Source organism: Ammospiza nelsoni, chromosome 8 (assembly GCF_027579445.1).
Source record: "Ammospiza nelsoni isolate bAmmNel1 chromosome 8, bAmmNel1.pri, whole genome shotgun sequence".
NCBI classification, from domain to species: Eukaryota; Metazoa; Chordata; class Aves; order Passeriformes; family Passerellidae; genus Ammospiza; species Ammospiza nelsoni.
The window spans coordinates 33,742,004-33,754,500 of record NC_080640.1 but is presented as its reverse complement, the minus strand read 5'-3'; the positions used below and the strand labels follow the sequence as shown (position 1 = coordinate 33,754,500).

At 62.4% G+C, this 12,497-nt stretch overlaps 3 protein-coding genes across 3 annotated transcripts; 1 reads left to right on the top strand and 2 right to left on the bottom strand.

Moving 5' to 3' along the window:
• Positions 1 to 453: 453 nt before the first annotated feature.
• Positions 454 to 3,493, top strand: SPOCK2 (SPARC (osteonectin), cwcv and kazal like domains proteoglycan 2). Its single transcript, XM_059477682.1, has 9 exons — positions 454 to 523; positions 764 to 878; positions 953 to 1,055; positions 1,137 to 1,245; positions 1,320 to 1,439; positions 1,526 to 1,744; positions 2,506 to 2,568; positions 2,705 to 2,842; positions 2,922 to 3,493. The coding sequence occupies exons 1-9, from the start codon at positions 454 to 456 to the stop codon at positions 3,065 to 3,067; spliced, it is 1,083 nt and encodes a 360-aa protein (XP_059333665.1). The 3' UTR covers positions 3,068 to 3,493.
• Positions 3,494 to 3,919: 426 nt separating this feature from the next.
• On the bottom strand, positions 3,920 to 5,934 carry TYSND1 (trypsin like peroxisomal matrix peptidase 1). Its single transcript, XM_059477327.1, has 4 exons — positions 4,949 to 5,934; positions 4,728 to 4,864; positions 4,463 to 4,648; positions 3,920 to 4,374 (listed from the first exon to the last, which is right to left on the bottom strand). The coding sequence occupies exons 1-4, from the start codon at positions 5,932 to 5,934 to the stop codon at positions 4,163 to 4,165; spliced, it is 1,521 nt and encodes a 506-aa protein (XP_059333310.1). The 3' UTR covers positions 3,920 to 4,162.
• A 1,281-nt stretch (positions 5,935 to 7,215) lies between these two features.
• SAR1A (secretion associated Ras related GTPase 1A) lies at positions 7,216 to 11,558 on the bottom strand. Its single transcript, XM_059477295.1, has 7 exons — positions 11,472 to 11,558; positions 11,049 to 11,123; positions 10,135 to 10,254; positions 9,659 to 9,724; positions 9,163 to 9,266; positions 8,603 to 8,734; positions 7,216 to 7,875 (listed from the first exon to the last, which is right to left on the bottom strand). The coding sequence occupies exons 2-7, from the start codon at positions 11,104 to 11,106 to the stop codon at positions 7,759 to 7,761; spliced, it is 597 nt and encodes a 198-aa protein (XP_059333278.1). The 5' UTR covers positions 11,107 to 11,123; positions 11,472 to 11,558; the 3' UTR covers positions 7,216 to 7,758.
• Positions 11,559 to 12,497: the final 939 nt, after the last annotated feature.

Genomic DNA, 12,497 nt, shown 5'->3' with positions numbered 1-12,497 from the left:
GGGAAGGCGTTATCCTGTGTGGCGGCTCTCCAGGATTACAGGTCTAGAGCCAGAGATGGGGAGCACGTTGGTGTTGGTGCCAGTGATACCCAGGGCTGGTGGCGAGAGCTTTGGAAAGTCGGGGTGCCCCGCTGGCACAGGGTGCCTGTCACTGTGGGTTGGGGCCGGGAGCAGCGCTCTGGGTGCCCCAGAGCTGACGGTGGGCACTCTCTTTCTCTTTCTCTTTCTCTTTCTCTCTTTTTCTTTTGTCGGTGCCGGCTGGGCCGTGTCGCTGCCGTGCCGCCAGGAGGTGGAGGTGAGCCTCGAGGGGATGGCACCCGCTCCTGGGGTCCCTGCTCCCCGTCCCTGCTCCCCGTCCCTGCCCCGCGGGGGTGCCCTGGGGTGTGTGGCGGTGACCCCGAGCCGGGGGATGGCACGCCCGGCCCGGTGTCACCGTCCCCGCCACCCGCACTCATGCGGGCTCTCCCCGATTCGCAGGATGACTACATCAAGAGCTGGGAGGACAACCAGCCCGGGGATGAAGGTACCGCTGGGATGGGTTTGGGATGGAGCACTGCGGGCTCCGTGCCAGTCAGTATGGCGGGAAGGGGGGGTCGCACTGTCTGCTTGCACCCCCCCGGGCTTTCCCTTCCGCTCGGAGCGGTGCCGGGCTCGCTGCGAGTCGGGAGCAGCGGCTGGAGCCGGGCTGCGGTCAGTGGCGCTTTGTGCCGGCGCTGCGGGGCTCCCCCGGGCGCCCCCCGCCCCAGCGCCTCTGTGCCCGCAGCCCTGGACACCACCAAGGACCCGTGCCAGAAGGTGAAGTGCAGCCGGCACAAGGTGTGCGTGGCGCAGGGCTACCAGCGCGCCATGTGCATCAGCCGCAAGAAGCTGGAGCACAGGTAGGAAGGAGCGGGGCCGGGGCCGGGCGGGGGAAGGGGGCCCAGGCGGGCGCTCAGCGCCTCTCCCCCTGCAGGATCAAGCCTCTGGGCCCCAAGGCGCACGGCGGCTGCAAGCCCTGCCACGCCGCCCCGCTGGCCGCCGTCTGCGGCTCCGACGGCCACACGTACAGCTCGGCGGTAAGGAAGGGGCGGCGCGGCGGGGACGGGGCCGCGGGTCCCCCCGTGTCCCCCCGCCGATATCCCGGTGCCGCCCCGCAGTGCAAGCTGGAGCAGCAGGCGTGCCTGGCCAGCAAGCAGCTGACGGTGCGCTGCGAGGGGCAGTGCCCCTGCCCGACCCCGCACAGCCCCGCCGGCGACGCCAAACAAGGTGAGCGCGGTGCGGGGTGCCGGGGGAGCGTCCCGAGCCGGGCCCGGCCTGACGCTGCCCCGCTGCGCCCCCAGAACTGTGCACCGGGCAGGACCTGGCCGACCTGGGCGACCGCCTGCGCGACTGGTTCCAGCTGCTGCGGGAGAACGCCAAGCAGAACGGCACCGCGGGGCTCCCCGCCAGCCCCAGCTCCGGTACCGGTCCCTGCCACACGGGGAGGGCGCGGGGGCTGCTGTCCCCATCGGGACCGGGCAGCCACGGGCTCCATCCTGCCCCGCAGCGCTGGAGAGGAGCGTGGCGGCCGCCTGCAAGGAGGCGGTGGGGTGGATGTTCGCCCGGCTGGACACCAGCGGGGACCTGTTCCTGGAGGCGGCCGAGCTGGCCGCCATCAACCTGGACAAGTACGAGGTGTGCATCCGCGCCTTCTTCAACTCCTGCGACACCTCCAAGGACGGCCGCGTGTCCGCCCCCGAGTGGTGCTTCTGCTTCTGGAGGGAAAGTGCGTCAGGACACGGGGACACGGGGCCGGGGATGGACACCACGGGGTCAGGGGGAGGCACCGTGTGGGGCAGGGGGATCTGTGTCCTGGGGGATGCATGCCATGGAATGGGGAATCCCTGCTGCGGGATTGGGGTTGTGCCTCGTGGGGCTGTGGGGGATCCAAGGGGTGGGAGGTGCACCATGGGGGGATGTATGTGGTGGGGTAATGGGCAATCCTTCCTGTGGGTTTGGGATGTTTGCTTTAGGGGGAGAGGTACACCACAGGGTTTGGGGGGCTGGAAACCATGCAGGGATGCATGCTGTGGGTCATGGGGAAGCACAGCTTGGGAGAAGGGGGATGTGCACCATGAGGGATGCACAGTATGGGCTGGAGGGACACACACTGTGGAGCTGGGGGATGTTATCCATGGGGGATGCACACTATGGAGCTGGGGGATATATTCCATGGGCCAGGGGGACACTGTGGAGCTGGGGGATGTATTCTGTGGGGGATACACACTGTGGAGTTGGGGGATGCACACTGTGGAGCTGGGGGATGTACTCCATGGGCCAGGGTGGGTGCACACCATGGGGATGCACACTATGGGGATGCACACCATGGGTAATGCACAATGTGGGGTCTGGGGGATTGCATTCCATGGGGGAATGTGGAGTTCTGGGGGATGCACACCACAGGGACGAATGCTGTGGGTTTGGGGGCACACGCTGTGTGGGGTGAGGGGTTGCCCGCCCTAAGAGCAGCATGTGGCCTTGCTGCAGAGCCGCCCTGTCTGAGGGAGCTGGAGAAGATCCAGATCCAAGAAGCGACCAAAAAAAAGCTGGGTGAGTGGGGCAGCCCAGGGCCTTTCCCCAGCAGTGCCCGCGCAGCCGGGCCGGCATGAGGATGAGGATGGCACCCTGCCTGGGGGTTTGGCACTGCACGTGTTCGGGGGGGTGGGGGGCCGTGGCTTCCCTGCAGGCACCTTCATCCCCAGCTGCGATGAGGATGGCTACTACCGGCGGGCGCAGTGCGAGCCGGGGGGCGGCGAGTGCTGGTGCGTGGATCAGCACGGGGCCGAGCTGACGGGCACCCGCGGGCACGGCAGCCCCGACTGCGGTGAGAGCTGCGGGGGAGCCCCCGGGGCACGGGGCTGCAGCGCGGGGCCCCCCCGAGCCTCTGCCCCTCGCCCCTGCAGATGAAGCGACGGGGTTTTCGGGAGACTTCGGCAGCAGCGTGGGCTGGGAGGACGAGGAGGAGAAGGAGCCGGAGGAGGCGGGCGAGGAAGGCGAGGAAGAGGAGGGCGAAGCAGGCGAGGGCGACGACGGCGGCTACATCTGGTAGAGGAGCAGGAGAGCCCGGTGGGCGGCACGGCCGGGAGGCAGCCCCCCAGCCGGGGGTCCCCGTGACGCCCCCGCTGCCGGTGTGGCATGGGGTGGGTGCTCCCCCTCCGGTCCCGCGTGGGACGGGGACACGGGGCGCTCGCGGGGCGGGGGGGGGCCGCTCTTATGCGAATTTGAGCTTTTTTTTTTTTTTTTGGGTAGAGCCTTGTAGGCCTAGTGTGCTGCTGCGTGGTCTTCAACCGGGCAAATGGCGCTAATAAAAGTGGGAAAAAAAAAAGGAAAAAACAAAAAATACCCCAACAAACCCCGTTATAGATAAGCTGCCCCCCCTTCCTCCCTGCATCCCCCCTCATGTTGTGCTTGCGTGGCTGCCCCGGCCCCGGCGTTGTGTAGCGGCTGTGAAATAAATACCCCGTGCTGTGTCAAACGCTGGCCCGCCCGTTCCTGCCCTGTCCCGTCCTGGGGAGGGGGTGCTGCGGGGCTGTGCCCCCCGTGAGCGGGCTGGGAGCAGGTTGGGGTGGGGGTGCCCCTGTCAGTGCCCGGGTTTGGCTCCTGCACTCTGCTGCCATAAGCTGGAGTGGCCTCCCTCCCCAGGGACATGGCCCCTCCCCAGCTCCTGACCCTCTCCATGACCCCACACCTTCCCTTTCCACGGGCTCCAGAGCCATGCAATGGCTCAGAACTGCCCCCCCTCCCCCATGCTTTACCCCAGCCCCAAACAAGACCCCAATCCAATCCTGCCCCTGACCCAGAGGATCCCTCACAGGACCAACTTGCCCCCAGAACCCACCCCAGGCCGTGGCGAGGGCCTCCACACCCACAGCAGCCACTGAGCACACGGGACACCAGGACCTCAACTCACAGCATTTATGGCCCCGGGGAGAAAATAAAACAATCGTACAGACCCCAAACCTCCCCATTTGGGGCTGTCAGCAGCTGTCCAAGGCACTGTGCCATATCCCCTGCCCCGGGGTGCCCGCGCCCCATCGGCTCCGTGCAGTGCAGGCGCCTGGGCCCCGCAGCACCGGGGCTGAACAGGGGATGGCAGCGCCACCCCCGGCACCTCGGTCCCTGCCACAGGTCCCCGGGAGGGGGCTCAGAGCTTGCTGGGGTGTCCTGGCCGCTGCTGGAGCTGCCAAGCCGCTCTCACCCCGTCACCCGCCCGGTTGAGCCCCGCGAAGGCGGCGGGGTCGCGGGTGCGGCGGTATCGCGCCACGAGCGGCTGCAGGACCGTGATGGGGATGCAGAAGTTGAGGTGCGGGTAGGTGGCCCCCGCACCCGTGTCCCGCGTGTTGCTGGCCACGATTCCTGGCGGGGAAAGAGCGACACCCGTGTCAGTGGGCCCGGCCGGGGGACACCCACCCATGGGACACCCACGGGGACAGCCCTGGCTCACCCATGAGGCTCCCGCTGCCGGAAGACACCAGGGGGCCGCCGCTGGAGCCGCCGTGCACGGCGCAGGTGGTTTGCAGCATGACGGGGCGCCCGGCCACCGCCAGCACGGCCGACAGGATCCCCGCGGTCACGGAGGGGCCGCACGCCCGCCCCAGCGCCCCGAAGCCCAGCACGGTCACCTCTTCCCCTGGCACGGGAGAGACAGCAGGTGGGGACACGGGGGCCAGGCAGCCCCGATGGAACACCCCGTGTGCCCCCGGGCGTACCTGGGAGGAAGGTGCTGGCCAGGCACGGCGGGACAAAGCCTGGCACGCTCTCCTCCAGCTCCACCACGGCCACGTCGAAGGGGGACGACTCCTCGGTGGCGAACACCACACGGCCCCAGAGCACGGCGGCGGCATCCCTAAGGACACGGTTAACGGGATGTCAGGGCGGGGGACACGCAGGGTCGGGGGGTTGAGGTTTGGGGGGGCACGGCCGCACTCACTGCCCGGGGCCGGCCGCCGGTGTCACACGGAGCGGGGCTCTGGCCTCCACCACGTGCCGGCAGGTGAGGAGCAGCCTCGGTGCCAGCAGCACCCCGGAGCCCCAGGTGGCCCCGCACTCCACCAGCGCCGTCCAGCCCAGCGGGTCCCGCCCGCCGCTCGTCGGCACCGCGGCCACCCAGGCGGGCACGGGCGGCACCGCGACCCCGGCCTCGCCCAGGACAGCGGCGCTGCAGCGCAGGATGGCGGCGAGGGAGCAGAGCAGCGTGAGCCCGACCCACTCGGCGCCCTTCCAGCACAGCGAGGCGGCGATCACGGCCACGGCGCGGGGCCCGGCGGGCGAGGGCACGAAGGCGGCGCCGCCCTCGGTGCCGGGCAGGCAGCGGGCATCGGTGAGCACCAGCGCGTTCTCCTCGCCCGCCAGGTTGCTGACCACGCCGCGGCTCAGCGTGTTGAGGAAGAGCTCGGGACACAGGTCTCCGAACGGGGACCCGCAGGCCAGCAGCGCCTGCCCCTTGCGCAGGCAGCCGGCGCTGGCCCGCGCCGCCCAGCCGCCCTCGGCCGCGTCCAGCCCGGGAACCCGCAGCCAGGCGAACCAGGGCAGCGCCCGCGGGTCCGTGCCCGCCGCCTCCTCCTCGGCCCCGAACCGCCAGCGCTCCGCCCGCCCGAGCCCGCGCTCCAGCGCCCGCCGGAACGGCGCGCACGGCACCAGCGCCAGCAGCCGCGCCCCGAGCTCCCGCAGCCCGCCGGCCTCGTCCCGCAGCACCACGCTGAGCCGCGGGCACGGCCGCAGCGCGGAGGGCGGCAGCGCGGAGGGCCGCGCCCAGGCGGCGGGGCCGGCGCGCAGGAACGGGGCGAAGACGGCGGCGTGGCAGAGCACCAGCCCGGGGCGGCGGCTGAGCACCAGCCCGCTGCCCCCGCTGCCATCGCCATCGCCGCCGCCCGCGCCCCGCACCCGCACCGCGCAGCACGGCGGCGCCGCCGCCATCACCGCCACGACCGCGCCCCGCCCCCGGGCCCGCCCCGCGCGCCCATTGGCTGCGGCCCCGCAGCGCGCCCTCCCCATTGGCCGGGGAGGGCGCGCACGTGGCGGACACGCCCCCGCGCGGCCCTCACGGGTTCCGGGGCCCGGCCCGGCCCCGCTTGCCGGGACCGCCGGACCAGGCCGGACCCGGGCCCGCTCCCGGGACATCAGGGGTGCCCGCTCGGAGCCCTCCCTCGGCCTCTGCGAGAAGGGGGACCGGCGGTGCGCCCCTCGGCCCCCAGGGCCCAGCGCTGCCCCTCGGGACACCGGCACAGGTCCCCCTTCCCCGGGACCCTTGGCCCGGACACCCCACGGGCCCGCTCGGTTCCCACCTCACCCGCAGCACGAACGAGTACCAAACCTTTATTTCCAACAGAGGTACCGGGACCTGGAGAATCCCTTTGGGAGAGCTGAAATCCCCCCGGATACCGGGAGGCAGAGCCAAAGCCTCCCGTTCCCGTTTCCCCCAGCCCCTTCCTGGCTGCCTGGGCTCGGTGTGGGTTCGTCACACCAAGAGCAAAGTCCCTGCAAGCCATGAGCTCTCTCCGCTTGCCAGCCCAGAGGCAAGCGGCTCTTCCATCCTGCCTTAGTTTCCCTCTCTGGCTGCACCACACAGGTCACAGAAGCATGGAATCACTGAATGAATATCCTGATTGGAAGCGACAAGGATTGAATCCAGCTCCTGGCCCTGCACAGGACAGCCCCAAGAATCCCACCCTGTGCCTGACAGCCTTGTCCAAAGGCTCCTGGAACTCTGTGGCTGGTGTTCTGATGGCCCCAAGGCCCAGCAAACACCAAGCCAGACTGAGGCTCGTTGCCCCTTCAGAGGAGAAAGACATGTCTTTATTGAACTGAAAATGAGTGCCAGACAGCAATGAAAACTCAGACAAAAAAAAAAAAAAAAGTCCGTTGAGAGTATAAAAGAAACTGGTTTAGTCTACATTAATCACCTCATGATATGCAAATGTCAAACACTTCCATGCTACAGCCACCAAACAGCTCCGTGGTTCGTACTGGGATGGCATGGCCAGAGGAGCCTCGATGGAGGGTCTGGCCTGAGGGGAACCAGGCAGCCCCTTCCCACTGCACACCACCCCCAACACCTGCACCAGGTGCTCCTCCCCAACTAGGAAAAAAAAAAAATTAAAAACCCCTGTAAACTAAAGAAGCTGGGATTGCACACCTCAGTCCCAACGGCAGCTCGCCGTCGTCAGTCAGCGTGACACAGCACAGCCACCCTACAGCTCAGTTAAGCCCAAATGCTATGTTTATTGAGGACTTCTAATATCGTGATACCTTGCTTCAGTAATTTGTGAAATACCTAAATACCGTTAAATATATTCTTAAAAAACCCTAAACCAGACTCTGGACTAAACAAGATGAACGTTAAACTAAAAAGTTAGAAGGGACGCCATTTACATTAACACTTTCTTTAAAAAATATAATTGCTTTTTTCCTTTTCTGGTTGTTTGTTTGTTTGTTTGTTTTTGAAGTCAATTGACCACAGTGGTGAGACGTGCTCTCTTTTTCAGCTGTTACACTGCAGCGTGCAGAGTTTTGCCTTCCCAGGCTGGAGCAGCCCCGCTGTCACCCCACTGGCAGGGACAACCCAGGGACGGCGCTGCCTCCGGAAAAGAGCGGTGTCACCACTGTGCCATAGGGGCAGCTGGAAACCAGGAGTCTCTTGGACAACGCCAGGAAAGCCTTCCATGTTCTAATAGAAAAGTCCATAGGAAGCTGAAGTGAACAGGATCAGTCCAGAGGAGTTGACTCTCGCGTCCGTGGGCGTCAGTCGATGTACTGCGATAGCCAGCGGAAGCCCTCGCCGTAGCCTTGCCTCTTGAGCACGCTGCACATGAACACCTCCATGGGGCGCGCGTTCAGCTCCTTCAGCGGCACGTTTCCCTGGGGAAATCCAAACTGGAGTCACATCTGCAGCCTGCTGCCCTCGGGGGAGCGCCCAGCGAGCCACAGCCATCAGGGCAGCTCCTCTCACAGGCCCCGTGTGAGAGGCCGCTCTTTGGACAATCCCGGCAGCCTCAGAGCTTTGGGCTGGCAGGGACCTTAAAAATCACCTCATTCCACCCCACTGCCTGGTCCCACTGTCCCAGGGAGCTCCAAGCCCTGCCCAACCTGGCCTTGAACACTGCCAGGGATCCAGGGGCAGCCCCAGCTTCTGTGCCAGGGTATCACCGGCCAGGGGTATATGTACAAATCACAAACGGGACGGGACTGCTGTGGAACGTGCCTTGAGCTGTTTTTCTGCTGACCAACCTCACGGCTACTGCTTAGCTCTAATCACAGTTCTACTGTCTCTGAGGCCTGCCTTTTGCAGCCTTCCCAAAACCCTATGCTTTGTGGATTCCCACACCAGGGCCTGCCCACCCTCACAGGAAGAATCTCTTCCCAATTTCCCATCTGAGCCTGCCCTCTGGCAGTGGGAAGCCAGTCCCTCTTGTCCCACCACTCCACAGCTTTCAAACAGTCCCTCTCTCCTAGTCTCCCTTCAGGCGCACCATCATTATTATCATTGATTAACCTGGACCAATTAATGGACAAATTCCCATCAATCCCAGCTGGATCAGGGCTCAATCCAAGGAAGCAGCCAAGGCAAGGTGTGGATGGCTCCTACCTTGCCTGTGGTCTGTCCGTAGAGCCCGAAGATCTCCCGCAGTTTCTCCTCGCTGATGGCCTCTGGTCTGTCGATTTTGTTTCCCAGGATAAGGATTGGCACGTTGGATATTGTCTCATCTGTCATCAATGCCTGCGTGCAAGAGCCAACAAGAGTTGAGCAGGGAGGCGGAAAAAGGAGTCCTTGCCTGAAGGAAATGGTTTTGTTTGAGCTCTGGGACCAACAAGGGTTCGTTTCTGAGGCTTCCAGACTCCACAGGATCCCTGAGGCTGGAAAATCCCTCCCAGCCCATGGAGTCCCAGCTGTGCCCAGCCCAGAGCACTGAGTGCCACCTCCAGCCCATCCTGGGACAACCCCAAAGCTCTCTGGGCAGCCCCTGCCAAGGCCTGAGCACCCTCTCCATGCAGGAATTCCTGCTGCTGGCCAAGCTGAGCCTCCCCTGAACCCAAGTGGCCAGAGCAAGGACACCCAGGCTCCTCCAGCTCTGGGAGAGATGGCTGTTATCCGTAATTCAGCTGATCAGAGGGGCTGGAGAAGGGAAAGAAGGGAAGTGTATTTACATTAAGCTCAACTTTGGATTCCATAAGCCGTGAGTGATCTGCACAGTCCACCAGGAACACAATCCCATTGATGGCAGGCAGGTAGTTCTTCCAGACCCGGCGAGCTGGAAAACACAGGGGACAAACACAGCCCTGTGAAATCCCCACACAGGGAAAAATCCACCAAACCTCAGCAAGCACGGCTGCCTTTTTAGCCAGGCTGCCTTCCTTCCAGTAGTTCTGTGTATAAAAGGGCAAAAAACCTGTGTTTAAAACTTCTAGAAAGTGCAGAAATAAAAATCCAGCAATTATCCAAACTAAATTATATCTGAGTCCTCCACAGCTAAAAATACTTCAGGCAGCAGGGCAAGAACTGGCAGCATTTCCTTCCCAGCAATCCTATAGCCAGGAGGCTGCTTCCACGTGTTGTTCCATAAATAAATCCAGGCAACAAACAATTAGGCACTGCTAATTGCTGACACCCTCAGGATCAATTTTTGGTCATTTTTTTCCTTACCTTGTTCGTGTCCACCCAGATCAAAAGTCGTGAAGGTCATTCCAGCAATTGTCAGCTCCTCTGATGCTGAAATGGAAAGCACAGGTGGGATCCATGAAAACAGGGAAGTTGTGACAGACAGAATTTCTTGGGTGTCACACACACTCCTCTAGCAGGGAATTCCCTGAACTTCCTGGGGAATTCAGGAGCACCTTCCCAAAATCATGAGTGGCAGAAAATAATTCCTCCTGCTTCCCACTGAAGCTTCAATTATTATCCTTCTTTTCATTATGAAAATATTCCCTTCCTCTTAATAGAACCACACTGGTTGTTGGGCATTTCTAGAGAGGAAAACACAGAACTTGAGCTGCACTGTGGTTCCCCAAGCTGAAGTGGATCTGAGACCCTCAAATCCCCCAGGCAGAGCTCCCTCCTCCACTGCGCCCCCCAATTCCAGAGGGAAAGCCACACCAGGAGGCTTTTCCCGGGACACTTACTGGGATGTAGCGTGGGGACGTGCTGGCCCAGCCTGTCATCCTTGAGCATGTGCAGCAGAGTGGTTTTCCCTGCATTATCCAAGCCCAGGAACACCAGCTTTCCAGACTTCTTGTACAAACCTGCCAGCAGGAGGAAGAAAGCAAGAGGAGAACTCCAGCGGGCTCACCCGGAATGCCACGCTGCTTTTTTTGGGGAAAGCCTTTCCCAGAGCTCTGCTGCCACCTGTGCACACTCCAGGGGCAGCAGGGAACACACACACAGCTCAAACAGCCTTTTTCCAGGGCATGTTTACAGCAATGGACATCTCCTGAGCTCCTGCTCCATTCTTTCCTCCATCCCAGCAGTGTGCAGCACAGCATTATGGATCAGTCTGTCCCCTCAAAAGATGTGAAAACTGAACAAACTCATAAAAGAACAGCAGTGAGCTGTCCAGGAAAATGTGCAAAGCAGGGAACAGTGAGCTGTCTTCTTGGCATAAACTGATTTTTGTCCTGTCTGCCACAGGAAAGCTCCCACAGGTTTCCAATAGGGCTTTTTCTCATCCCGTCCCTTATCCTCCCTTCAAGAGGGGATCAAGAGAATGTGCACCCCATCCTCCAGCAGGGAGTTCCACTGGAATCCAGGACTCTGGAATGAGGATGAGGAGGATGGGGTTCCCTCCCTGGCGAGGCAGCACCTCTGCCTGGGGCAGGACAGACTTCCAAAGGGCAACAGAAACACTGAGTGGGAACCCAACACCCCTAAATACCCCCAAAGTTTCTCTGCACCGGTGTAAAAGCCCCTTTATAGATAGAGAGCTGCCTCAGCAGACTGTGCATGGCCAGAGCTGCTGCTCACCCCCCAGCCCCGGCGCTTATGGGGTGCAGGCAGCGGGAGAGGCCAAACCCACCCCGAGGGGGCTGCCAGGCATTACCTAGGAACTGCAAGACGCTGCTGAAGCCGTTGTAGAGCCATTCGAAGATGAAAGACATCTCTGGAAACAAAATGCCTGCGGGGGACAAACCCCAAAGCCCGAGTTACGAAGGGTCCGTGCCCAAAGGCGCCGCGGGCAAGGGGGTGCGGGACGGGCATCGGGGGTCCCGGGAACGGGAGGGGTCGGGGGGAGCGGGGGTGGAGGAGACCGGGGATGGGGGGCACCGGGTGAGGGCACCGGGTGAGGGCACCGGGCGAGGGGCACCGGCCTCAAGGGCGGGCGGCGCGGCCTGGCCCCCGCCCCGCCCCCGCTCTGCCTGCGTGTCACCCCCCGCGCCGTCGCCGCCCCTCTCCCGGGCCCGCCAGGCGGCCGCCGCCCCGCCGAGCGCCCCGCCGGGCCCGCACGGCCGCCGCCGCCGCTCACCCCCGGCTGCCCCCGGGCCGCCGCCGCCGCCGCCACCGAGTCCCGTCCGCGGCCGCCGCCAGCGCCCCGCCGGAAACGCGTCAGCGCGCGCCCCGCCCGCTTCCGGCCCCGCTGGCCCCGCGCGCCGGCGGCTGAGGCGGGCGGCACCGGGAGGCCGCGGGTTCGAGACCGGCCCCGGGCGGGAGGGACGCGGTGTCCGCTGCTCCCGGGAGCTCCCGGCTGGACACGAGCAGGGATTTATCCATGGAAAGGGTGATGGGACACCGAGTGGGCAGTGAGCAGCCCCGGAGCTCTCGGTACCAAGGTGGGGAACCCATCACAGGCTGGACTCCGTGAGCTCCGGTCTTCTCCAGCCTCAGGGTTCTGTGATTTTGTGAGCCCTCAGCTCCAGAGAGGGAGAGTGTGAAAAATGCGTATTTTATGATTGCCTTTGTGCAAATGTTCAAATGAATATTATGTGTGTTATGTTAGAAAGTTATGCTGTATTAATTTTCTTAAGAACTGTGTTAAATCTAGTTTTAGGTTATAACATAATGTTAAAATAGAAACTATGCTATGTAAGATACTTTTTTTAAAGGGCTTGCACTGAGATAGCAGCCACAGGACACCTGAATCTTTCAAAGAGAATTTATTGCTTCATTATTGAGTTCTTCCTGCCTGCTCAGCCCTGAAGACACTGTCAGGATTCAGAGGAAGAAGCTGACACTGCCCAGACAGAATCCTGTGTTTGAATGGAATTTATGCACCATGTATGAGGTGTATGAATATGCAACAGGCTGTTGCTTTTAAGGGTTAATGCTCTGTTAATGTGGGGCCTTTTTTGGGCTTATTTTGCCCAGAAAGAGGTACCGGGGACTGTCTGTAACTCTTTGTTTTTATTGTCTCCTATTGTCCTAATCCAAATTGTTCAAATTATTATTACTCTAATTATATTACTAATTTTATAACCATTTTATTACTATTAAACTTGTAAAAATTTAAAACCAAGTGATTGGTGTTTTTCACAGAGAGGCAGCCCCACAGCAC